The 24,622-nt window shown below is 38.4% G+C and overlaps 1 protein-coding gene across 3 annotated transcripts in view; it reads left to right on the forward strand.

Annotated features, from left to right (window-relative positions):
• PDK3 (pyruvate dehydrogenase kinase 3) overlaps positions 1-24,622 on the forward strand; it is a 54,292-nt gene that overhangs the window by 12,984 nt on the left and 16,686 nt on the right. For all 3 annotated transcript variants that reach the window (XM_062488093.1, XM_062488095.1, XM_062488094.1), the window contains exons 2-5: positions 5,603-5,744; positions 12,379-12,450; positions 19,958-20,142; positions 22,252-22,341. In XM_062488093.1, the coding sequence (XP_062344077.1) occupies positions 5,603-5,744; positions 12,379-12,450; positions 19,958-20,142; positions 22,252-22,341 (489 nt within the window). The remainder of the gene's footprint in view (positions 1-5,602; positions 5,745-12,378; positions 12,451-19,957; positions 20,143-22,251; positions 22,342-24,622) is intronic.

The raw sequence follows: 24,622 nt of genomic DNA on the forward strand, positions 1-24,622 counted from the left end.
GTCTTTGACCATCCTTGTGAAGGACTGTTGCTGGAGTCTGTTCTCAGACAGGTATTTATGAATATGGGAATCTGGCAGCTGAACTGAGAGTGCTGGAACCAGAGTTCATGGTCTCATTCTGCCTTCTCATTCTGCATTTCTGCCCTCTTCTGCAGCAAAGTGGAGGTTTGTGTAGAGCCTTCTGTATGGAACTAACGCTTTTGTAATGTGAATCTTGGACAGTACAGTATTGCCCTGGCAGTTTGTAGAATTTGCCAGAATTGGATCAGGGCCTGCTGCATGTGTGTGAAAATCCTCTGCATTGTTTGTGCCTCTTGTTGCAGGAACCAGAACAAAAGCTTTGTCTAAGTGAAGCTTTGCAAGAGTTGTCTAATTTGTTTTCTATTTCTTAGCGCTGTGGAGTAAAAAGTAAAAGTGAGAAACAGAAGAGACAGTAAATGTTAGAGAAGAGTTGAATCCAGAGAGGGGGAAGGAGAGTAGCAGAGAAAACTGAGAGTAGAACTCTGTTTCCTGAGTTTCCTTTGAATGGAAGATCCACTAATAATAACACAGATGTTATTCCTGAAACATTCCACTTTTAATCTTTGCATTTAGAAGTTCTGCTGCATTCAAGTCTGCTTTTGTGACCTGTGTTTTTCTTAAGTTTTTTTCTCCCTCTGGTACCTGTCTAGTTGAATAAATGGCATGATTCATTTTTGGTGGAAACACGTAACACTTTTTCATGTCTAGAAAAACTGATTTAATATTAGATGTCATCGTCTGGGTGAACTTCTTTTTAAATTTTAATGTGTAAGTTTACTTATATTTTCAACTTAAACTTGTGCTGTGGCAGTCACATCATTCTTCAGGTGTATTGTATTTCACTGCCTAAGCAAATCCACCAACATTCACTCTCATGAGCAGTGACCATTCCAAATGTAGCAGTGTTTGTACAGGTACCACTCCCACAGTATTTTTACAAACCCTGTATCTGTCATGGCTTGCTGCACTGAAGTCCATGGAATATTCTTCACTGGCCTGAGTTTGATGTAAGGTCCAGGAGATTGCTGCTTAGATCTTTGACTGATGTGTTTTCTTATTTTCACGATGTTGAAGGCTCTATCTGTTTTCAGTCCATTACATTGACTTGTTTTTAAGCAAAATAGTCCCAAGATTTGAGCTGAAGGTTTGAAAGTGGCAGAGAGGAGGCCACAAATATGATTTTCTGTGTGACTTTTATATAGGGTAACTGATGAGCCCAGACAGGTAAGATTGTTCAGAAGATTGAAGAGGGTAGAACATTTATTAAACAGTTCCTTTTTAAAAACCCGTGGTGACACTTGACATTTCTTTTGGTTTTTGTGCTAGCTATGCATGCAGTGGTAATAACTTGAGGATTAGTTCCTTCACAAATATGTTGCTTTTTGTCATTTTTCTGTCAAAGTAGCTATTACTTGCTTCAGAGTTTCCACTTTGTGTTTGCTTCCCTGTGCAAATTTGCACTGCTTTCTCTTTGCAAGTAGTTAACAAAATATGAGGTGATCACTTTCTTCTCTTGGTTCATGAGAGAATTAGACCTTCAAAGAATGTTAGGCTGTGTTCAGTCTAATCTCAGAGACTGAATCAACTAATTTAGTGTTATTTTGGGCAGATGTCTACCTTCACTAGTAAAAGACATGCCTAAATCAGACCAGGTTGCTCTCTTTTACAGTGTTTACCATCAGGAAGTTTCTGCAAATTAAGTGTTGAACCTTCTGCAGTTTGAGTCTAATGCTTGTTTGGTTCTTGATGCACAAAGTTACTGCTGCCTGCTCTGTAGTGAACTGTGAGGCCCTGGAGAGCATTGCTGTGTTCTTTATTTATTTCTTCCTAGGTAAATCTATCAGATTCACTCATTCCTGTGTCATAGACTGTTTTCTTGTTGTTATCTTGATTTGTTGCACCCATCTATGTTTTTAGAAGATGTTCAAAAATTTGTGTAATTTGCCAGTAGAGTGGGATATTTTGTGTGCTTTTCCTTTATTCTGTTGGATCAAATTCTGGGTTAAGTTGCAGGCCCTGTAGGTAGTAAGTAGGTGTTTTTTAATCAGCTTGCAAGTGTAACTTCACTAAGAGTAAAAATCTGAAGATAATCTGAGGGCTTCTTGACCCTGAATTAACACCTAATCCCTTAGAAAATGTAATTACTTTATAGGGTTATTTTCTACCAGGAAGAATAGAATGGGATTGTTTGGTTCCCTGCAGTAGAGCCAATCTGTAACAAAGAGGTTGTATCCTCTCTGGTTTGGTTGGTTTTTTTTGCCTTAATATGATACTTGTTGAAAAAAACTTGTTTCAATGCCTGATTTAAGAATTTGGTCTGCACAATTATTCTACTTTAAGCCACAAAACTGAATGGTTTTTCAGTTGCAATCAAGAATTGCTGTTTTACAGAGAGTGGGAAACAAATGGTGGTGCTGTGTGTAAAATTCTGTACCCTGTATATCATGAGATGCCTTATATGGATAAGAAGTGTTTCACTTTGTGTCTTCTAGTTTTCAGTTTTTTAAAAGCATACTTCTAAAGAGTTTAAATTTTTGGAAATAAAGCTAAATACAGCCCTTGATGCCTAGTGCAGTGTAGTTTCCACTAGGGCATAGGACTGACTAGTATTCTTTCTGCCATTTGAATTCATACAAAGGTAAGCAGGTCACGTTTCATATATTTGTGTTCCTGAGTAACTTGTTGAGAGTTGCGGTGTAAATCAAGGAAGGATTATTCACGAACTTAACTTGCACTTGAACCCTGAGAGTGATTTCAACTTCCTTTGAACTGAAACTGGTAGATTTAGACTGGCTTTAGCCTCTGCTGTTTAAGACAAATGCTGATGCTGGCAGTGTGTATTGACCCAGTTGAAGTAAGAACAAAATCAAGAAAGATTGCTGCATATTTTGAAAAATAGATGGAATGACTAGATCAATATTAAAGCCAGCCTTTGAAAAATTAAACTGACTGTAGGCTAAACATGCAGAAGTCTCATTGCAGCTTATTAGAATGCTGTTTCTGGAAATACCTTTAGAACCTAGACTTATTTTATCATACATGCAACTATCATATAATTGATAATAAATTATATGAAGAAAATACCTAACATACAAACTAAGGGATTTTTTTTTTACTTAGTCTGATGTCCCTTTTTTTGGTGTAAGTGGTTGTACAGGTGTTGCAGTGAGGAGCAGCAGCCAAGGAGCAGTGTTAGGACACAGTTTGCTTTTGCTTTGAAAGCTGGAGCGTATCTGAGTGCTGCTCCTACTGGGTTGCCATTCTCTCTTGCCATGCACGTGCTGTCTGGCAGGCAGGTGACTGACCTGATGCTGAATGCTGGAGCAGCTCTGTGGAGGCTCTCAGATAAACTGACTGCAGATATGGAGCTGATACAAGGACCAAGTGCCCCACACCAAACAGATGAGCTGAACTGATGCTGAAGTAAGATTGTAAGCTGGGAACTCTTAAACCAGAGCTTCCTTTCCTTTTCCTGCACTGGACATGCAAAGGTACCCAAAGGGCTTTGTACTGAAAATGTAACTGTACATCAGGGCAAGGCAGCTCCTTAAAAAGGGATGGCTTAGAACTACTAGGGTGAAATTGGTTGTATCGAGATGTCCCTTTGCATGTGGGAGGAGAGGATGTGGGTCTCTTCAGCCAGTCCTGCTTGCCTGTAGCAGCTTTTGTTTGCCTTGCACAAACTCATGAGCTGTGGGTTCTTGTTCCTGATTTTCTATATGGTCAGTCTTTCATTCCTATTGCTTTTTATCACCTAGGGAATCACTGCACTTGCTCTCAGCCACTCTTGGGACCAAGCAGTTGTCTTTGTTTTGAGGGGTTTTCCAGCACAGAAGGTAAAGGCTGAGCTGAGTCAGAGTCTTTCCTGCTGTCCAGTCTCACTCTTTAAAGAGCTGCTGTGTACAGTGACTTGTGAACAAACACATGTCTGTCCTCTGTTGTAGGTGTATTGGTATCTGATTTTCTTGAAGGATTGAACTCTGAAATCTTTACTGTTCTTCACAGAAAACAATGTAATGTCTTGTTTCCTTTGTCTAATTTTGACAGGATGTGTGTATTTGTAATTGAGATGTGAAAATGTGAACAAGTAAAATAGGTCCAAATGTTTACTGGAAGAACTATAATGGAATTGGTAGCACTATCAGAATTTAATGAGCCCCAGATTGATGATACCTAAATGAACAGGAAAAAAAGGAAATACTAATCCTTCCTGCATATTCCCCTAGCTAATGTTAGGGTATGGGAACTAATCCATCAATGCACATTACCTATGCAAAGAAGGTGAAAACTCTGTGATTGTAATGGGACTGTCTTTAAAAGTATCTCCTTGATTGTGCTGGTTGCACTGTACTTGAATCTTGCAAATTGCAAATCTCAGTGATTATGTGCCTAGCAGTGCTTTTAACAATTTCTGGTTTGCTTGAACATAATTTATAGCTCTTACATTTATGCCTTCACTCAGAAAGTTTGCAGATGGTTGAACTGGTTATCATCACAAAAGACAGGAAAGACCTGTCTTTGTAGGTGAAAGCAGAATCCTGGCTGTTCATTACAAGTAAAACATGGACTTCTTAAAAAAAATTCATTTGTCTGGATTCTTTAGAAATTAGTTAAGATGGGACTTTCCCCACTTGTTTGATGATGCAGAATATAAAAAACTATGTGAAGTAAAATCTGATCTTCCATCTGAACTACTTGGGCAAGTGCCTTAGTATCTTGTGCTTTTAAATATTTGTAGTTAGAATTTTATAAGTGTCCTTAGTAACTATTTTAGCTTAAGACTGACATGAATAAGAGCAGTCTTTCGATTTGTATAGGATGGCTTCAGAGAATGCTGTTACCACTAGGTCTGCAGAAAGGTATTGTTATTTTACTGGATCCATTTATTTGCTTTCTGACTGTATGGTTGGAGGTTTTTTTATGTTTTGTTTTCAAAATACTAGCAGAGATAAAAATGTGTTTTAAAAATGGAAGTTAAAGATAATCTTAGCTGAAGCCTTCCCAAATGAGAATGTGGTGATAAGCACTGGACTTTCCTTCCAGGTCTCTGAGAATCTTGTAGGCCAATCCTCAGAGGGAGGATGGCCTGTGCTGGTCTCACCAGGTGCTGCTCAATTGTTAAAGTACTAAAGGTTGAAGAACTTGTGGCATGAAACATCAGCAAACTGGTGTCATTGTCTTGTCCTTTTGTTTTCACTACTTTCTCTTATGCGTGTGGCATTTACTTTTAAAAAGCTCACTTTAATATGAAAGTTATATGGATAAAAGCTAATATCTTGGGATTTCATTTCCAGGTAATATCAAATACTTGATATTTGATGAATTTTATTTCTATGATGAGAGATTTTAGTTTATGGGAGAGAAAATGAGACTATGTGAAATGTGGAAGAATGTCAGACAAAAAGGGTTAAGCTCTAGGAAGATAAAAGTTTAAAATGTGAGTGAGAGGAAAGTAAAGGTGAGTACTGAAATGCTTTAAAACTTTTTATTTTCATGAGTGTTGTTTTTAAAGCTTCTAACATTAGGAAGTGTGAAATTTGATCTGCTGCAATGGGCATCTGTTTTTCCTTCCTTCTGCCAGGTCGTGACAATGCCTGTGAGAAGACTTCGTACATGTTCCTGCGGAAGGAGCTGCCTGTGCGACTGGCGAACACCATGAGGGAAGTCAATTTACTGCCTGATAATTTACTGAACAGGCCTTCGGTTGGGCTGGTACAGAGTTGGTAAGTTAGAAAAAGTGGATTGAAAGGTTACTGTAAAACTAACACTGTGTGTTTTGCTTGCAACAGAGAATCGTTGAATTCTTCTGAATCAGTTTTCTGCCTTGAATTGTTTTATATTGTGTCTTGTCAAATGAAGTTTCATTTTCTTCTGTCTGATGTTGAGTATATACTCTAATCTGGATCCTAGGTAAGGATTTGTAAGTTAGGAAAAACATAGTGTTGTCTCCCAGGTAATTAAAATGAGTCTTTGACTTCCAAGAACAAGCTTTTTAAACATTCCTTACTGTATTGCACTCGTGACTTCTTGAAATAGCAGCTCTTTCTCTTTATTCTTCCTTTATCAAAGATACTGAGAGAAAATGAAAACCTCATCTGTTTTTCTCACTGCTAAATGTTTAAAAACAACTCGGTATTCAGTGGAAGTTGTGGAATAGGTCAAAAATCTGGTGTCATCCAGTAAACAACATTCTCCATTGTAATAACTAGCATGGGTCCAAAGCAATTCAGAGTCCTGCCATCCTTTCCACAGTAGTTAATTTCTAGCCTAATTGCATGTTCAGTGAGATTTAAAGACTGCTGACTTGGATGCATCAAGCACAAAAAAATCATTGTTCATGGGATAGTTATTCTCCATTTACTTGTTAATACTTTTCCAAAAACTTTTTGTAAAAATATTTTTGCAGTATACGACAGAAATCCCTTTGTGAGTAGCAGCTTATTTTACTATAAAAGTAGCTGATGTTGTAGGCTTGTGTTAAATTCAGTCATAGCCCTTGAGCCAAGAGCTTCTGTGCTGACTGTATATTGACTGCTGGCTTGGGTCTCCTATTTATCAAGCTTCAGGCTTAGAAAATATAAATTAGAATATATGGAATTGTGTTCGTCTTTGCAAGGTAACAGTAGGTGCCTTGATGACCACTTCAAGTGTAGTGATGAAGTGCTTCAAGTGAGTGTAAATGCTGTGGAGCCACAGAGTCACTTTGTGGTTAAGTGGCAGCTTGCAAGGTTTGAAGGCTTTCTGTGTCTCTGATGTCACAGAAGTTGCTTGTAGAAAAGAGTAGGTAATATGCAGGCTTTCTGGACTTTTCTAATCTGGTTGACTTGTGAAGCTGTCTTTAATGAAATGTGGACAAATAGGTAAGTGAAGAAAAGGAAATAATGTTTCTGTAAGGACTGCAGCATAATTCTTCCAGTCTGAATATCTGTTCTGTGGCTTGTGCTTCTGCCCTGCCTATCCAGAGCTAAGATCCCTCTGGCAAAGGAACTGAATGGGTGTTCTGAGTGGAGGGCCCCTTCAGAATTTCTGTTGAAGAGGTTTGAAGACTTGTGATGATTTCTATGGCCACAGTAGATACTACTGATTTTAAAAAAAGGAAAAAGAAAACCAAACCAAAATTCCAAATGAAAAAAGCAGTATTAAATGTTATATGACAACATGATTTGCACTATTACAGCTCTAGACCAATAGTTATCTGTTAGACAGGCTAAAATACCAGGCTATAATGTGCTGAAGAAGTTGGAATGGACATCAAGCCCAGAGATGGAAGTTTGAATTCAAAGTGTTTTCCGTAGTTTTCTTCTAATTTTGATCCACAGTTAACTAAGAGTTGTTGTGGAAAGGAGTATCTTCATTATGTAAGAATATTTTTATCATCTTATGTCAAGAGTAAGAAAAGTGTAGCATTTTTCCTCCTCATTATAGGTGTGGACTTTAAAGAGCTTAGTTCTTATTTTTCTCTTCAGAGGTTTTTAATTGCTTAAACATTTGCCTGTAGTTTTTAAGTCCTGATGATGTATCTCGGGCAAAATTTACTTCTAAATTTACGTTTTAAAAAGACCAAACCAAAGGTTTTATTAATTTAAGTATGAATGACCATGAGTATTATGCAGTTATGCTGATAGCAGGTTTTGAAACACATTTATAATTTCTTAACCTAAAGTTTAGAGATACCCGGAGTGAGATTCTTGAATTTTATGTAGAAGAATAAACAAATATAAATTTAGTTGTTCAGCTGTTTTGTGAGCTTGTAAAATGGAAAAAAATCTCTCCTTGATGCACTTCAAATCTACTTCAAGAAAATCTTTTTTTTGAGGGTCAGATTTCATGATTCTTTGGTTTTGCTATGCCATAGGTTGAGAAAGCTTGGCAGTACATTAATAGTCAAGCAGAAATCTGTTGTACGTTTGCCACAAGTGAGCAAGACATTTAATTCTTTATTCACTTCAGTATATTTATTTGCTAATATTCAGTAATTTATATAGTCATAAGCATGTTTCATTCACTTCTACTACAATTTGACACTAGAAGACTTATGTTTTTATGTGTCTTTGGTGAAACTCCAAATTAACTGGATCTTTAACATTTAAGTTCCCAATCTGTTCCTTAATGCCAGCATGCCAAAAATTAATACAAAAAGGTCCTAATCTTTAAGACGGGTTTTGTTAGACTTTTAAAGTGACTCTGTAAATAGAGGAATAAGAAATCAGCCCTGCCTACAGTACAGCATGCATCCTTTCCCATCAATCCTCTCTGCTTCCAGCCATCAAACATTCTGGATTGCCTCTGTTTTTCACCCCTTATGGTTCCCTTGGGAGGCAGCCTGGTTTTGTTGCTCCCTGCTGCAGGCAAGGCCTGTTCTCTCTTTCTCCAATCCATCTCCATGGCCATGCTGGAGGCACTTTGCTTCCTGTGCTTTGCTGCCTATCAGATTTTACATCTGACTGCTTGATTGCTCTTGGGAAAGGTGCTCTGTTGGTTTTTCCTCCTTCATTTTTGGGCTCCTCAGCCTGATGTGTGCAGCACTGAGGAGAGGGAAGACCACTCTCCTTCCTTTGTACTGCTCAGCTACACTTTCCTGAATAAAGCTGGCATTACTCAGAGAGTGAACTCTCAACAAACCAAAAAGAATAGTTTTGTATTTGAGTAAAGGTAAGACATCAACTCTGTCCCAGTTCAAGTTTATTGTAGTTTAATTTATGTGTATCTCTTGTAAAGAGTAGGGAAGGAATAAAGTGACTCAAGACAGTAACAGAGTTAATGTGTCCTGGCTGGGAACTGCAATGATTGCAAATAGCAGACAGATCAACAATCAGCACCTTGTTTTCAGCTTTTCAAAATCAGTGGGCAGTTTGCTTCATCCAAAGAAGTGGGCCTTTTCAAGGCCAGCTTTGAGGGCATTATAGCTAAAGTGCAGGTAGGATACTGAACATATGGCAGAATTGTTATAAAGGATATGGTCACTAATGTGATGAGGGAAAATAGTTACAATAAAACCTTACAATAGATAAGGTTAGAGCTTATAAAATATCAAAAGTAGGTGTGCAGTTTGCACAGTATGTTACTCAGTTATGTGTAAAATGCACATTTTATTTAGCCTTGGACAAATTTCTCTATTTTTCTTTAGTGCTTTTCCTTAGAAGATGCTATAAATTTCCATTTCTCTCTAGAGAAACAAGTACAGTTTGGGGATTAATGATTGGGTTTTTTCTCTATTTTCTGCATTGATACTATGCTAACAAGATTGTGTTACCATGGAGATTTGTTTTATCATTTTAGTGCTGTGGTATTAGAATGATTGTAAAGGGAAGTCTTAGTGAAATACACATCAGGGAAAAACCAGAAGTATCTTGCATAAATTTTTTAAGAAAAGAAAACCCAGAGCTGACATTATGGACTTTTGCAGTGCTTTCATGTATGAAATGTGCCATTCTAAAGTTATTGTGTTTGGCAGACTAACAAGAATTCAATCTACGTGGCAGTAATTAACAGAGGAACAAGGCAAAAAGGGTGCTTGAAACCAAAGAGCTTGCCCAATGAATTGTAGTGTATGGTGATAAAAAATTAAACACCAGAAAGACAGTTTGTTTGAAGGGCATAGACTTTGATTTCTGCTTTTGATGACTCACCAAATAAAGCAAAATATCACTGACATTCTCTTTTTCTCATATATGCTGGATTTTAAAAAATATTTCTGTTTTGTATATTGTATTGATTTATTAGTGATACAGCAATTCATGCATTATTCTAATAGTTTGTTCTTTTGCTCTTCCTGGCTGGTGATCGTATATGAATTATGTTTAAACATCACAAGGTTTTGCTTTTCATTGCTTGATAAATCCTGTGGTTACCACCTTCATTTATCCCTCTCTGCACCTACAATTCAAATTGAAAGAAAATGCAAGGAGGTAGATGGATTGTCTGAAAAGGGAATGACTTTTTCACACACACTTTCAGGGGAATGAACTCTATTGCTGGCTGCTCACCTGTCCTCAGAATGTAATGGTGGTAGTCATTAAGACCAGAGTTATGAATTACCTTTTAAACACTTTTTTTTTCTTAACTTCTCTAATTTTGAGCTGTTTAGGAGAGAGGGAGTGGGGTGGGGAGCTGAATTTGGAGCACAAACTGGAAATCACACCTTCATAAAGGAAAAAGGTGTACAGCATTTGCAGCTCTGAGTTTCTATTCAGAGATTTAAGACACAGCGTATTAAAACATCCCAGATTGGGTGATGTACTGTGGTAGGCACTGAGCAGTGGGTTAGGGTTGTTTGACATGAAGTGACTTTTTTCTAGCTTGATTTAGTCACAGGCTTGGAAGAAATTTGAGTAACTTAGGTTTGAAGTTCCTCTTTTCTCTGAGGTAACTTGCTGGATACAGCGCTTTCGCTAATGAACTTGACTTCTAAAGTAGTATTTCCTTTACTTTAGAATCAGGAGGAGAGACTTCTAAAGGAAAAGCATTGCCTGTTTCCATAATTTCACCAGCAATGGCAGGCAACCAGTCAAATCCACACAGTACAAAAATCAGGTATCAGCTACCCTCAGTACCAACAGCATTCATTGCTGTTTTATCCTTGTGTCTGCACAGGATTGCTGCTGTTTGACATTTATGGTAGGAGGTCTATATTAAAAACAACCTGTTATGTTGTTTCTCAAGTGTGGTGGTGTCTTTCAGAAACAAGACTTTGCTAGTGTTATATGATGACAAGTGGGGGTTGAAGAACATGTACCACTTTGAGTGAGCATGATCATGATTTAATTGTTGCATGAGAATCAGCCGAGTTCAGAGTGTGATGGTTGTGGACTGGTGCCATCTCTTAGCAGCATAAAATAACATCTTTTAAAATAAGCAATACTAGAGGTATGAGCTACATGCCCTACTTGCAAGTGACAAATATTTGGGGGATTTCTGTAATGGTTCCTGATGTTTGCAGGAGGGCACAAAAGCACCGAGGGACAGGAGCTGGTGTTCCTGTGCTGACAATGTTGAAAATGTCAAGTGTCCCTCAGGAATGTCACAGTGACATGTGGTTGCAGCTTGAAATGGGGGTGGAGTAAGTGGCATGTGGTACTGGAGGGAGTCACATAGACAGTGCTGTCCTAAGCTTCACTGTAGCTTGAAGTTGCAGGGTGAAGTTTCGTAGCCTTATTAAGCTGGTCTTAACATAGAACTGCTACCAAAAGAGCTTATGCACAGGTCATTTTGTTGAGCTGACCTAATCTACTGGGTAGCTGCTGCTGTAAAGGGAGAGGCTTGGTTACTTGTTTTGCTTTTCCTTGTGTAGGCTCTGTGGTTATCTTTTCTCTCTTGTGTTAGCTTTACCTGTTTAGACCTTTCAATTAGTTGTCTTCATGTGCAAGAAAGGTTTGTTTGGTTTTTCATCGATCTGTTTCACCACTGCTGGGAGCTGGAGCTTTTGACATGCACATCTGATTAACATCTGATTAGCGTTGATATTGTAGTTTGAGTGGCAGTGCTTAACCAGAAGTGAAGAAGGGAGGGTAACATTGATGTGTGATTGATACCTTGTGTGGTTTACCTCAGGAAACAGGTCCTGGTTCTGTAGTTCTTAAAGCCCCATTGGTGCTGCTGAATGCATCTACTCCAGGGGCGATACCTGCTCCTGGGAAGTGCTGTGTTTGAGGTGGCAGAATTTATACTGGGGTTGGCCCGGTGTCCTACAGAGCAGGCTGGTGGCCACCTTCATGTTGAGGACTTCTGATTTGGGTCCTCTGTGCTACCTCTGCGGCCCTAAGCCTCAGTTGATCTCATGTGAACCGAATGTGAACAGGAGAGGGAGCTGTGTTGTGTAAGAGGGGCTTTTACGAAACCGAGGGTTGTGTCACACAGAGGAGCTGTGGGAGTGTGTGAATGGGTGTGCTCTCCTGGAGTACTCTGGTAGGACCAGCTTGGTGCAGTCCTGTTATTGTGCCTTTTGGAGAGTGTTTCCCTGAGCTTTATTTTGATAGAAAAGTTGGATTGCTGTCTGTGGAATATGGGAACAAACTAACATCACTAGAGAGTGATGAATGAGTGGAAAAATTGAAGTACAGGTACAAACCACCTGAAATTACGGATGTATCTGTGGAGAGGTTTTGCTTCTGTTAACTTCAGTTTGATTTATATAGCAGTTTTCCTGAATTGTAGACTGTAAGGTTATAAGTAATACTTTTAAACTTAATATACTGTAGTTGCTTTCTTTTCCTTTGTTGCAGCATCCCACTTATATTTGCAGAGAACTGTGTACTGTGCATCTATTACTTTTACGTGACTCCATAGTCTTAAAGAAACTCAGAAGTATTTCGGGTTTAAGTATTTTAATTCTCTTTTTATATTTTTTGCTTATTTCAGGTACATGCAGAGTTTCCTTGAGCTTTTAGAATATGAAAATAAAAGTCCTGAGGATCCTCATGTTCTGGATGAGTGAGTAATTTATTTTTTCTAACAGTCCATTTTAAAGTAAGTGATCTCAAATACCAAGTGGTTTTGTACTATAGGAAAACAGTTACCTTATTTGTAGGGTAGAATATATATGGCAAAAGCCAAAATTGTAATCTGGAGTAGATTGTAGGTATCTTAGTGCTTTTTAGCAATGTATTTTGTATTTATGCAGATTGGTAGTTTAAGGAATGGTATTAAATGCTTCTTCCAAGGCTGTATTGGGAAAACACCATGGGTGTGAGACTCTACTTGCGTGTCTGCTACTTAAGACTAAAATGTTGTTTTAGTTTACATTGAGCTTAGTGGTCTGTTGTGTATAAAGTTTGTTAACATATTAATGGATTGATTATTTTTTTTTTCAGTTTGAAAGCATTCTAATGTGTCAGTCATTGTTTTTATCTAAAAGCTTTTTTAATGGACTTCAATTAAGTGGCGTTCACCTACTTCACTGAATAACATTACTTGAGAAGAAAGGGTAACTTAGCCAATTTTCTTTATCAACAAAATCATATTGAAATTGCCATTAGAAAGTTTCCTTGAAATGTATATGCATAAAACAGAAAAGAAACCCACGTGTGAAAACAGTAGGTGCGACATAAGCATCAAAGACTTGACAACAAAACAACAAAAACACTCACACACCTGTCCAACACTAGAGTCTGTTGTTACCCTGTATCTACAGAAGTCAACTTTGTTTCAGGGTATTACTTACTGCAGGTTTTTTGTTCCATTAATTGCTTTCTTAGGGTAGTTTGTCTTCTGGATTTCTGTTTAAGCTCTGAAATCCTGCATGATCAAGCAGTGCTTTATAGAGAGTTTCATAAAACATCTTGCTATTTGTGTACCATGTGGCCTGTGCTGTGCAAAAATGGTGTTTTGCCTTCAGCAAATTACAGATACATTAACTGTCGTGTTACATGAGGTTAAAGAAGGGCTTTAGGAGGTGCTGCATTTCAATGTTGTGCTCTTTTGGTTGTGGGCATGTTATCTGAGATTTTGACACTTTAGCTTTTGTGTTTCAACCAATATACATGGAGGAAGAGCTCAGGTGCAGGAGTAGGAAGTTACCTGCATGGCAGAGCTGTAGAAGGAGCCTTACGGATTACAGACTGACTGAATTGTAGTGCTACTGAACAAGGGAAAGTAACCATTTACTCAGTGTGACTACTGTGCTGGAATGCTGCCTGCAGTTCTGGGTGCTACCTTTTGAGAAATTAAAACACTCATGGACAGTACTGATGTGTAAGGAACAAGATTTAGGGACTTGGATAGTTCCACCTCTGGATAATGCTGAAGGCATTTGTTCAGACTGGCAAAAAAAAAATACTGGAGACTCTGGAAGTCTGCATGTGCCAGAAAAATATGGTCACTGTAAGAAAGGATAATTGGTTGCTCTAACTGAAGAACTGGAGAATTAAAAAATGTCTGGTTTTTATTAAAATAGAGAATATGTGCAGGGCAAAAAGTAAAGATTGTAATATTTATGAGAACAGACCAAAGGCTACAGAGCATCCCATTTTAAAAGCTTTTGTAAATAGATTAGATTGTTTTTAGTGGCATTGTAGGCATGCTTATTCTGTAGAGGAAATCAAATCAATTTTTCAGCCACTGCTAGCTGTAGCATTTTGTGATTCTGTATTTACTATTTATTTCTGTTTGCTGATGACACAGGAATTTCTGTTTGTGACTAGTTTATCAGCAGGCTTTCCTTTATTGGGATTAAGTTACCAAAACTTAGGCGTCTGTTGCCCTTTGAGATGTCATGAGCTGTCTGAAACACCTGAGTGAGCTTGGCAAATGTAACACAGGTCTTCTTAAGCCTATAATGTTCTGGATGTGGGGGTTGAAGCAAGGTCGTTATGTAGCTTCTGAAACCATCTTTGGTGTTCTGCATTTAGGTAACTGAATTTCAGCTCTTTATGAACTTCAGAGGTTCAAGGTAGATCACGGTATAATAAATACGTATATTTATAAAGGCTAATGAGTAGTTCTCTTGGTGATCTATTTTTAGAGTCTTATAATTACCTAATTACATATGAATTACCTGCTTCTGCCATATGGATATGGCATTCTTGATATTGTTTCATGGCAACTGCAAATATTGTTTGCGATGCTCTATATGAGTATGGCAGAACAAATATTTCATAATGAACCAAATATCAGTATCATTCAGGATAACTTTCTTAAAAGCTTTGAAATCTTGCAATTATTGTATTCTGTGTAATTAAGTCATATAATAAGGATGAATGAGATTTATTGCTACCTATTGAGGTGAAGTTCAGCTAGGGTCTTTGATAGGATGAGTTGTCTTCTAGACTACATCTGACCTGTGAAAAGAGATTAAAAGTGTATTATCTGATTAAAGAGCAGATTTTTTCTTTTTGGCAGTATTGTATAGGCTATCTAAGATTAGAAAGTCAGATTTACTTTCCTGTTCTGGGATGTCATCTATTCCTAACTTACTGAAGGTTATGCCATTTAATTGTATATTGGCCTGTAATTAGAATTATTTTTAATATTCTTTACAAACTGTCTTTCAAAAATACTCTGAATTATGTCCATATTTATCTTATAATAACCCACAAATAAATCTAACAAATTTCTCAACTCCTATGTCAATAATCCATATTGCTGCTATTGAGCCCTATCCTACTTCTATGTCTTGTGGTCAGAAGCATATCAATATGGTGAGAAAGTGTCAGGAATGCTGGTAGTTAAATGAACTGCTCCTCAGTGGGGAAACCCCCACATTTCTGAGTCCATTTAAGTTTTCATTAAAGTTTTCTGTTCTTTTCTGATTGCACGTATCATCACATATGGAATTTGAGTCATTTATGTGGGACTTTGTGTCTTCAGGGATGCATAAATAGGAATAGTTCTTCAGCCAGATTAGTTTGCTTAAAGAAAGACCTAGAAGATTATAAAGTATGCCTGGTCCTTTGGACCAAAGCCTTTTTCATGCAGGCAGTATCTGTGGAGTATATCTGCAGTATCTGTGGGGTACCTTGCCATTATAGCAGCCTATAATGAGGGGTTGGAGCAGCTTCATCTCTTGGCTCCTTTACACTGTCCGATTCCTGTGTGGAACATGCTGTAGAACAGCACATTGTACATGTTAATGTTACAAGGTACTTGGCTCGTAGTGCAGAAGACCCAGACTTCCATCCTTTGGCCATCAAATGCCCATCCTTGTCTGAGGCCTGTGGGATATCGGGTGGTTTAGGTGTTTCATGATGGCCCCCACCTCTTCTTCCATAATTCGTGTCACAAGATGTGAGTGTTGCCTGGGTGGAAGTGCCTTTGTTCCAGTACCATCCCACCACCTTCTGTTTGGAGCTGAACATGGTGTCCACCTCAGACACTCAAAAAACATGAAGAATGACAATTGATTTTTGGAAATTAAAGAGTGCCTTGTTGGACTTTTCTGTCAGCTGAGGTGGAATTCAGTTTCTGTTCTGGCTAATCAGGGTAACAGTAGCAGAGGAGAGAAGGGGAGCTAAACTGATATTTCAAGGAGGTTGGATATCCACAGATGTGCTCTATCAGTGTTGGCAGTAGTTCTTCAATTACTGTTTTCTAAAATGGAGCAATGCTTATATCAGTTGAACAGAAAACTGTCCCCCAACTATTTGTGGTTTTATCGCTGCTTGTTTGGTGAGCCTGCTCTGTTATTCTCAGAGTTTGGGCTCCCTCTCTGAGGAAACATTTTCTGTATTAGTATTACAGTATTACAGATGTCATCCATGTGCAGGCACAGCTGTGTGAGACCACTCTGTGAATTGGGAAATGGCTGTTGTGGAAAAGTAGCCCACTTTCAGCTCTGTGGTTCATAAAATGTTACAGTGTGTGGCCAGCAAAAGCAGCAGTGCCCCTGCAATGGAGAGGGTGAGTGGTTATAGGAGTAGGTGCAGAGACTGAACTGAAGCTGGTGTTTTCAGAGTAGCCCAGCTTCTGTCTGCTCCTAGTATATGAATTGGAGGGCAGATGGAGGGCATTGTTCTAATGAAGGGTTCCAGAAGTGTTTCAATTTCTCTGTTGCCTTCTTTCTGGTTAGCAGATCTTAGGTAGTCTCACTGCAGCATTGCCACATTACAGCCACTGTCAGTAGTATGGACATTTGTCAAATAGTAGGTTACCTTTTTGGTAACACAAATATTTTTTTTGAGCTGTAGAGGCATCAGGTGGAAGTTTTTCTGCAGTTCTGCCAAACAGTGTGATAAGAGGAGCCCTGAGATAAGGTGTCCATGCTTGGTGAAGGGTGCAAGTCGGCAGAAGTGTTGGAAATTTCCCAAGATGTCGCTCTCCAATAAACTCACAGAGGTTGAAGCTGTGTTTCAAAAATTGAAGGGCTTGTAAAGCATGCTGTTCACATATGCTCTCAAAGGACACTTAGTGCAGCCTCTACACCCCTGAGTTTCTTGGCTGATTTGTCACTTGTGGCCCTCTCAAGGGTGTGCAGGGGAGTGTCCTGGAGCTGGGAGCCACTGAGGCCATCAGCTGCCAGCATGTCTGAGATAACACGCACAAGGAACTTGGTAAACAAGGAGCCTTCCTTTCTGCAGTATTGCAATTAAAACAGTGGTTCTGTAAGCACTTTGAGCAAAGTAAATATTGGAGTACATCTGATTAAGAAGGTGCCATTTTGTTACTTTTACCTAATGTGAAATGCAACTGTAATTAGTTTTGAACTTTGGAAGTAGATACACTTTCTAGTACAGAAATTTTTCTGAGTGTGAACTTTTACCTCTGGTGATACTCAGCTGCCAGCTACCATTGATTCAAAAAAGAGCAGCCATTCACAAAAACCCTAAACCGTTGCATTTGTTGTGTTTAAAAGGGTTTTTATTCTACTCATTACATTAGTGTTTTCCATCTTTTGGGTAATACTGTCCATAAGAGACACTAAGAAAATTCCCTTTGTCTTTATACTGACTTCCTTATGCTTGTTTTCTTGCAGTGTAATGATAGATCAAAATGGAATAATATATACCAGTTATTAGGAAGTTAATGAATGTCACAACACAAGTTATTTCTTGTATTTGCATAATTCTTTAGCCTTCATTTATGTAACATTTGTGGTAATGCCTTAAGTATTCTTCTGTTAATACAGAAATCACTGAAGCTCACTTAACCAAAGTAGCTTCTTATTAATAATTTCCAATTTGTTAAACCAATTGCATTATTTATTCCTTGTGGTTTTGAAGATACACAGTATTGTGGACAAAAAAAAAAAATTGGTAAACAAAATTTTCAGAACTGTTCTGGATTAACCCCAGTTAATCCCAGAAACAGTTTTAAAATTCCTTGATATGGTCTCCCACAGTTTGAGTACAGTAAAAGCTTTGTGGTTTTCAGGGGTGTAGCAGGTAGAAGGGCTGTAAGGAATGAGTGTTAAGATTGAGATGTGTTCTGGTTGTGCTCTGCTACTTTGAAATGTGCATATATTCTTCTTGTGTTTGCTCCTTTAAAAGCATCTGCTTGATGGAAACACATGAGTGAGCTCAGTTATCTTGGAAGATGGAACAAGTGGGTTTTCATATCAGTGCAATTATGAGGCATTCCTTTATTATATATTTAGTTATATGCTTACTCAACTTCAGCTATGATTTTGCTGGTCTGCAGCAGATAAACCTAAGCCTTTTGCCCATTGGCATGCTCTGTGCATTTAAGCACTTTGGTAGTGGGATATCAGTGAACAATTTGCCCTCTTGGCATCAGGTATATATTGTGGATAGTGGAGGTATTTAAAAACAAATAGCAGAGCAAACAACAGGAGAGAGTGTTGTCAGTTCTGTAAACGTTGCTTCCAGCTCTGCTCTTTGCTAGGGTCTTGTTGCTCAGAAACAGAGAAGCAGCACAAGTACAGCCAGGCACCAGTACCAGTTTCTAACATAACCTCTCAGAGGTAACAGATCACAGAGTCAAGACTCAATAAACACTAAAAGTCTGTAAACCTTTTTAGCATTAAATGCTCCAATTTGCCCAGTCAGCAAGACTGGTAAGAGATTAGTCATTTTGCACTGTGATAGTATTTAGAATGGGGAATTAGGCAGTTAAAACTTCCCCTTTTCTGTGCAACGGAGTAGTGTTGAAAGACTGCTGAACTGTTTGTTAACACACAGGCAAAAACAGACAGCTAGTCTTAGGATCAGGAAAAAAATAGTAAAAATGAATCCTACATTCCTTTGCAGCTGGCAGTGTAGCGTGGGAAAACTTATTTTAAAAGTGTATCACTTGTTAAGAATGGTACAAAAAAAATTACTGTCTTTACTAAGTGGTGCTGAAAAGGAAGAAAACATCTGATGTTTAGATGTGGTGACCAGTGGCTGGTCTTTTGTACTTTTTTGTGGTCTTTGTTCTTTCCCTTGCTCATTTGCAGGGGGATTGGACTAGATGACCTTTTAATGATTTCTGTGATTCTTTGGTTAGCTGGTGTATATTCTACTTTTGATAAAAATAATTAATACATTTCTTTTCAGTATTCATTATAAATCTACAAAGACTGTTCTGTTGGTGTGTTTTGGAAAAAGGTCTGTATGTAGAGTTGCAGATACAGACATAGCTGGAAAAGTCTTCCAGCTCTGCTTTCTTTGGAAAGCTGCAATTCACCATTTGTACTTTCTGTAACAGCATTATATAAACATTGTGGTGTTAACATTCATTTAATATTGGAGAATGTAGCAGAGTTGAGTAGTACTGACTTTTCCATGTTTCCACTTTAGAAAGCTACTAATAATTGGTATTTCCAGTATGTAGGGGTTTGCATACTGGGGAAAAAATGATGAGCACATTGAAGATCATAGGTGTTGAGCTGCCTTGGCAGGAGAAACAGAAATTCTCCAAGCTGTTTCAAGGGAAATGCTTGTTAGAAGCAAAGGGAGTGTTATCCTAAAGTTGCCGAGGTTTGGAGGAGAGCTCCGTTGTATTCACTCTGCCATCCAGTGGTGTCAGAGGAAACTGGAGTCACACAATTAACCTGTCCTGAGATTCTAACGTAGCTCAAGAGAGGACAGTTGAAGGAAATGCATTCCAAGTTCACTGCATGGGTTGAGATGTTGGGAAGAAACCACAAATTTTTTCTAAGGAAATGGTAAAGAGTGGTCACGTTGTTTTTCCTGAGTTTCCTATTCAGTCTCCCAGCTGCTGTTAGAAGTTGCAGGGGATGACAGTTATGGTAGTGCATATGATTGATTGCAGTGAAAGAGAATCTTTTACTGTCCATCAGTGTTGAAGAGAGATTGATTTAATTTCAAGGAATATTTCGGGTAGGAATAACTTAATTTAGGGCTCTAAATTCTTCACAGGTCTTGTGAGTGACAGGTCGATCAAATACTTCTCTTTAAATAGACTTGTTTAGGTACTGTGTTTTTGTATTTTCCCTCTGATATTTTTTATTGACTGGAAGGCATAGTAAACAGGTAACATGGTTATGCTGTTGTTGAGTTTAATTTTATTTCTAACAGTCTGTTTCTAATTTTGTTTCCTCCAGCTTTTTAGATGTTTTAATTAAAGTCAGGAACAGACACAATGACGTGGTTCCAACCATGGCGCAAGGGGTGATTGAATACAAGGAAAAATATGGCTTTGATCCATTTGTTAGCAGTAACATCCAGTATTTTCTAGATAGGTTCTACACCAACCGCATCTCTTTCCGTATGCTTATTAACCAACACAGTAAGTAATTGCTTTTCTCTTCCTTGAAAACTCAATTATTGCTTGTAAATCTGAAGATGAAGCTTTCTTTTGTATTTTTTTTCCCTTCTCATGCCTATTCTCTGCTAATTATGGCAAAAGATATACTGGCAACTAGTTAATTTGATACTTTGCAATGATCAGAAATGAATCCAAAACACCAGTGTGCTTTCTTTTTGAATTGTCAGTCTTTGTTTAGTGTGGCTGTTGCTTTTTAGTTGTTGGTTGAGATGGCTTGTGAAGTGATACATGAAGTATTTTTAGCTAGTAGTAGGGTAGTTTTATCTTCCTGCTCACAAAGCTTTCAACATAGTTTGTAGAGCTCATATTAATTTCATAATGAAATGTAAAAATGCTGTAAATTTTGAATAGGTTATGTACTATATCTATTGGTTTTCCCAGCAAGTTATCTAGACTTTATTGCCTTCTAAAGAGGTTGAGTATTTCTATCTGAAATTTTAAATTTTATCTCTTGTCTTCCCTTACTACCTATTTCCTGTTTATAGATAAATGCTGGAATTAGTCATCCTTTGTCATTAGGTTCTGTTTCATTTGTTGTTACTAATAGACTGATTTTTTTGTATTCATATTACAGAGTGAAGGGAGTTACTTGCACAGCTCCTATTAACCAGTATGTGCAACCATGCAGAAAGTGATCTGTGTAAAGTTAAGGACAGTCTTCTGATCTGTTTTAGTGTGTCTTATTCCTTTTAGCTCTAGAGCTTTGTTCTCTGCCCAGTATTCTGCTTTTCTGAGCTCTTAGAAACTGTTGCACGCTACACGTGATGTGGATGCTGGAGTATGAGGTGTTTTACTACAAGTTGTGTGTCTTTCCAGTCTCCTTTCATGTGATTAACAAATGCCTTCCTGTGTGTGTACAGATAACTTGAATGTGGCAAAGCATACATAATGAGATGAATGTACAGCTTTTGCTTTACTTGCACCTGGGCAGAGAGGTGACAAACATAAAACCAAGTTAAAAGACTTTCATTGAAGAGTTCTAGCAAGAGGGTACAAATAGATGGTCCTAATAGAGTTCTTGGGCTGAGTACTTGCATAATTTGCGCTTATTCTAAAATACTAAACTTCATTCATTGAACTGAACTAGCTTTTCCTATGGATCCTCCTCTTTAACTGATTGGAGCTTAAAACTGCTTGTAGATGCTTAAAGTTTAGTTAACCTTGTATAATGTCTGTGTGTTAGCAGTGTTAGTGGTCTGTCTGTGATGGCAAATATTAATCTTGAAGCACTGAAGAAAAGGATAATTGGAAAGCAGAATGCAAACCCAAGTTTTTATCTAGTTTGCATTTCTGTTTCTTCATTCCTGGCAGACTATTTCCTACAGCACTGTTCTGCAGGACACAGTGCCCAGTGTGTGAGTTTGCTGTGCCCAGGGTAGAAAAAGCTTTCAGATCTAGACTTCTGCTCACCTCATGCTGCACCTGCTTCATGTCAGAGCTCACTATCATGCTAAAATGGCAGAAAATCACTCCTGAAATAAAGTACAAAACCTTTCTACTTCTCTGAGAGTTTTCTTTAAACTCTTGGTGAAGGGTCTGGTGAGTACCAGACCCTTGTACAAAGAAGTGAGTGTGGATCATACTGCTGAGATCTGGGGAGAAAGTTGAGTGAGTGAGTGAGACCTCTGTGCCAGCTTGTGAAATTGCAGCTTAGGTGAGTGTAAAAGGCTTTTAATGATTCCTTACAGTTCCACAGTCCTTTATACTGTAATGTTTTCATTGTTGTGAATGCTTCTGTTCTGACATAACAGTATGAAGTGCTTTATATTTTAATTTTACCTAATTTTTTATAATCTGCTTTGAAGTTTAGGTTTTCACCTTAATCCTCCCACATCACAAATTCTGTTTTAAGTAGTCTTAACTGTAAAAACTGAAATTAAAAAAAAAAGGAAGGGAATATGAGCAGTTAGACAAGTAGTCTTCTTAAACAAGGATTCTGGCAATTTTCTGGAGTATCTTTTTACAAAATGATGCAGTATCCAGTAAATCTCAGATACCATCAGATTCAAACTTTCTGGCCTGTCTCAAGGCTAATAAATAATTTACTATATATTTTTTTTTTTATTTTAGCACTTCTGTTTGGTGGAGATATTAATCCTGCTCATCCCAAACATATTGGAAGTATTGATCCTAATTGTGATGTGGCAGAGGTGGTTAAAGGTAAGATGAAGTTAATATTTTTGTAACTGAAATCCCCCAACTTAAAATATTCAGAAGGATTTTACTGAGATACAAAAAACTGAAAATGATTTAAATTAGTTTCTTTTCTTGTTTTATTAAATGAAAATTCTGCTCACAATAAAGCCCTGGGCTTACTGAGACTTTCTAATGTCTTCAGTGTTGAGAAGAGAGAAATTTTTGGTCTGTTAACAGAACTAAGAAAGCAGTTTGATTTTTTTTTTTTAATAGCTTTAGTCTGTAGTTTTAAATATCAGATGAAGTGTCTAAATGTTTTGTTAAACTTTTGATATTTTCTTTCTGAAATACTTAGAAACAGCTTCTCATGTCCTGCTTTTGTATCACATGCTGGTATTACAGAAAACAGAGAGTATGTGAAATTTCCATTTTTAGCTTTTGCTAAAATAGTTTAGCTAGGCCTTTCAGTAAAATGTCCTCAGGTGTACAGATATCCCAGTGAAACTCCACTTTGCTCTGTCATCTGATCATACCACAGCTTGTTCTGTCTCCTGCAGAAGACAAGTGATGGTTGTACCTGACTGATCTGGTGCAGTCACACTGGAAGTCCTGTTTGCTCTGTGTTGTGGAGATTTACATGCTTTCAGAATGTTAGCAAGGAGGCAGGAGCCAATGCTGGCTGCTTCAAGAACTTCTCCATCAAAGGTTCACAGTCTGGGTGTATTCGATTTGCAAATGCAGGTCTTGCTGAAGAAGAGAATTCCAGGCTCTGTCCTTCACTGCTGTTTGTGCAGCTGCAAATGGTGGGAAGAATGTGTTTCCCCCCTTCTCTTTCTCTCAGCCTTTGGTGAAGTGAGAGGGAAACCTCTCTTATCTCAAAGTCTGACCTGTATGATAGCTCACTTTGTAAAGCTTTTTACAGCTCTCTTACAGCTTTTTTTCCTAGCTTTTCTTGGCTCCTAAGGTGGCCTTTTTCAGCAGCTTTTTTTTTAATTTTGATTGACCTCACTCCACTTTGATCTCAGCATTTTATATGTTACAGCTATGTTGTTTATTTACCTTTGCCTTCTAATAGCAATATTTGAAACAATTTTGATCATCAGATTCAGTTGCTGCCTTGGACAGGGGACTACATAGTGTCAGAGGGTGCTAAGTCCAGCTTTCGAGCAAGTAGCTAAAATAGATCATACACAACACTGACCAAACAAGGGCATAGCAAACAGTGTGCAGTGTTGCCTTTCAAATAAATGAAATGTCCTTAAAGGCAGGGACTGTATAGTCCTGTCAATGAGTCAAGCTGACTGAGGCCTTTTCCTTATAGAAGTGATGGAAGGGTTAATTTATATTCTATATGCTGTGCTAGCTCCCAAATGCCTGGTTCACAGGCAGCATTCCGAGGAGTTTATCAGTTAAAAATGTTGATTTTGGTACTGTGTGCGGCAGCTATAAGCCCTGTATGCCCCTCAGACAATGAAGAAATGATTTAAACAGCCACTTCTTGCTTCAAGCAGCTACACCAAGTGTTGTGTCTGTGCTGCCTGAGCTGGCTGTCTCTCTCTTGCTGACTGTCCTGCAATAAGGCTTTTGAGCTGACAGCAAATTCAGGTTTTTTCCTGGAGCCAGGGTTTTAGGTTTACCAATAGATCCCTCAGTGTTATTGCTACTTAATCTCCATCCAGACCATGAAGGATGCTTTGAGATTCACAGTGTCTTCCAGAGTGTTAGGACTCTGCCAAAGAGTTGGTTTTTAGAGGAAGATACTGTTAGACTGCACTCAGTCTGCTTGACCCAGATTTGCTGGGAAACCAGTAAGAAATCTTTCAAATACAGACTTGCAGAATGGGTTAGGTTGGAAGGGAGCGCAGCAAACCATGTGGTCCAACCTCCCTCCCTTTTCAAGCAGGGCTATCCCAGAGCACATGGCACAGGATTGTCTCCAGAGTGTTCTTGAACATCTCCATTGAAGGAGATTCCACACCCTCTATGGGCGGTCTGTAACAGTGCTCATTCTCTGCACAGGGAAGAAATTCTTCCTCGTGTTCAGGTGGAACTTCCTGTGCATCAGTTTCTGTCTCTGGTCCTATTGCTCACATCACAGAAAGGAGCCTCCAAAAGGCTCCATCCTCTTGGCACCTCCTCCTGATATTCTTGGGCATTGATGAGGTCACTGCTCAGCTTTCTCTTCTTGGGGCTGAACAGGCTCAACTCCCTCAGTCTCTCCTCACCAGAGAGGTGCCCCAGTCCCTTAATCATATTTCAGTGCTCCACTGGACCCCCTCCAGGATCTCCATGTCTCTCTTGTCCT

The sequence above is a fragment of the Cinclus cinclus genome, chromosome 2 (assembly GCF_963662255.1).
Source record: "Cinclus cinclus chromosome 2, bCinCin1.1, whole genome shotgun sequence".
NCBI lineage: Eukaryota > Metazoa > Chordata > Aves > Passeriformes > Cinclidae > Cinclus > Cinclus cinclus.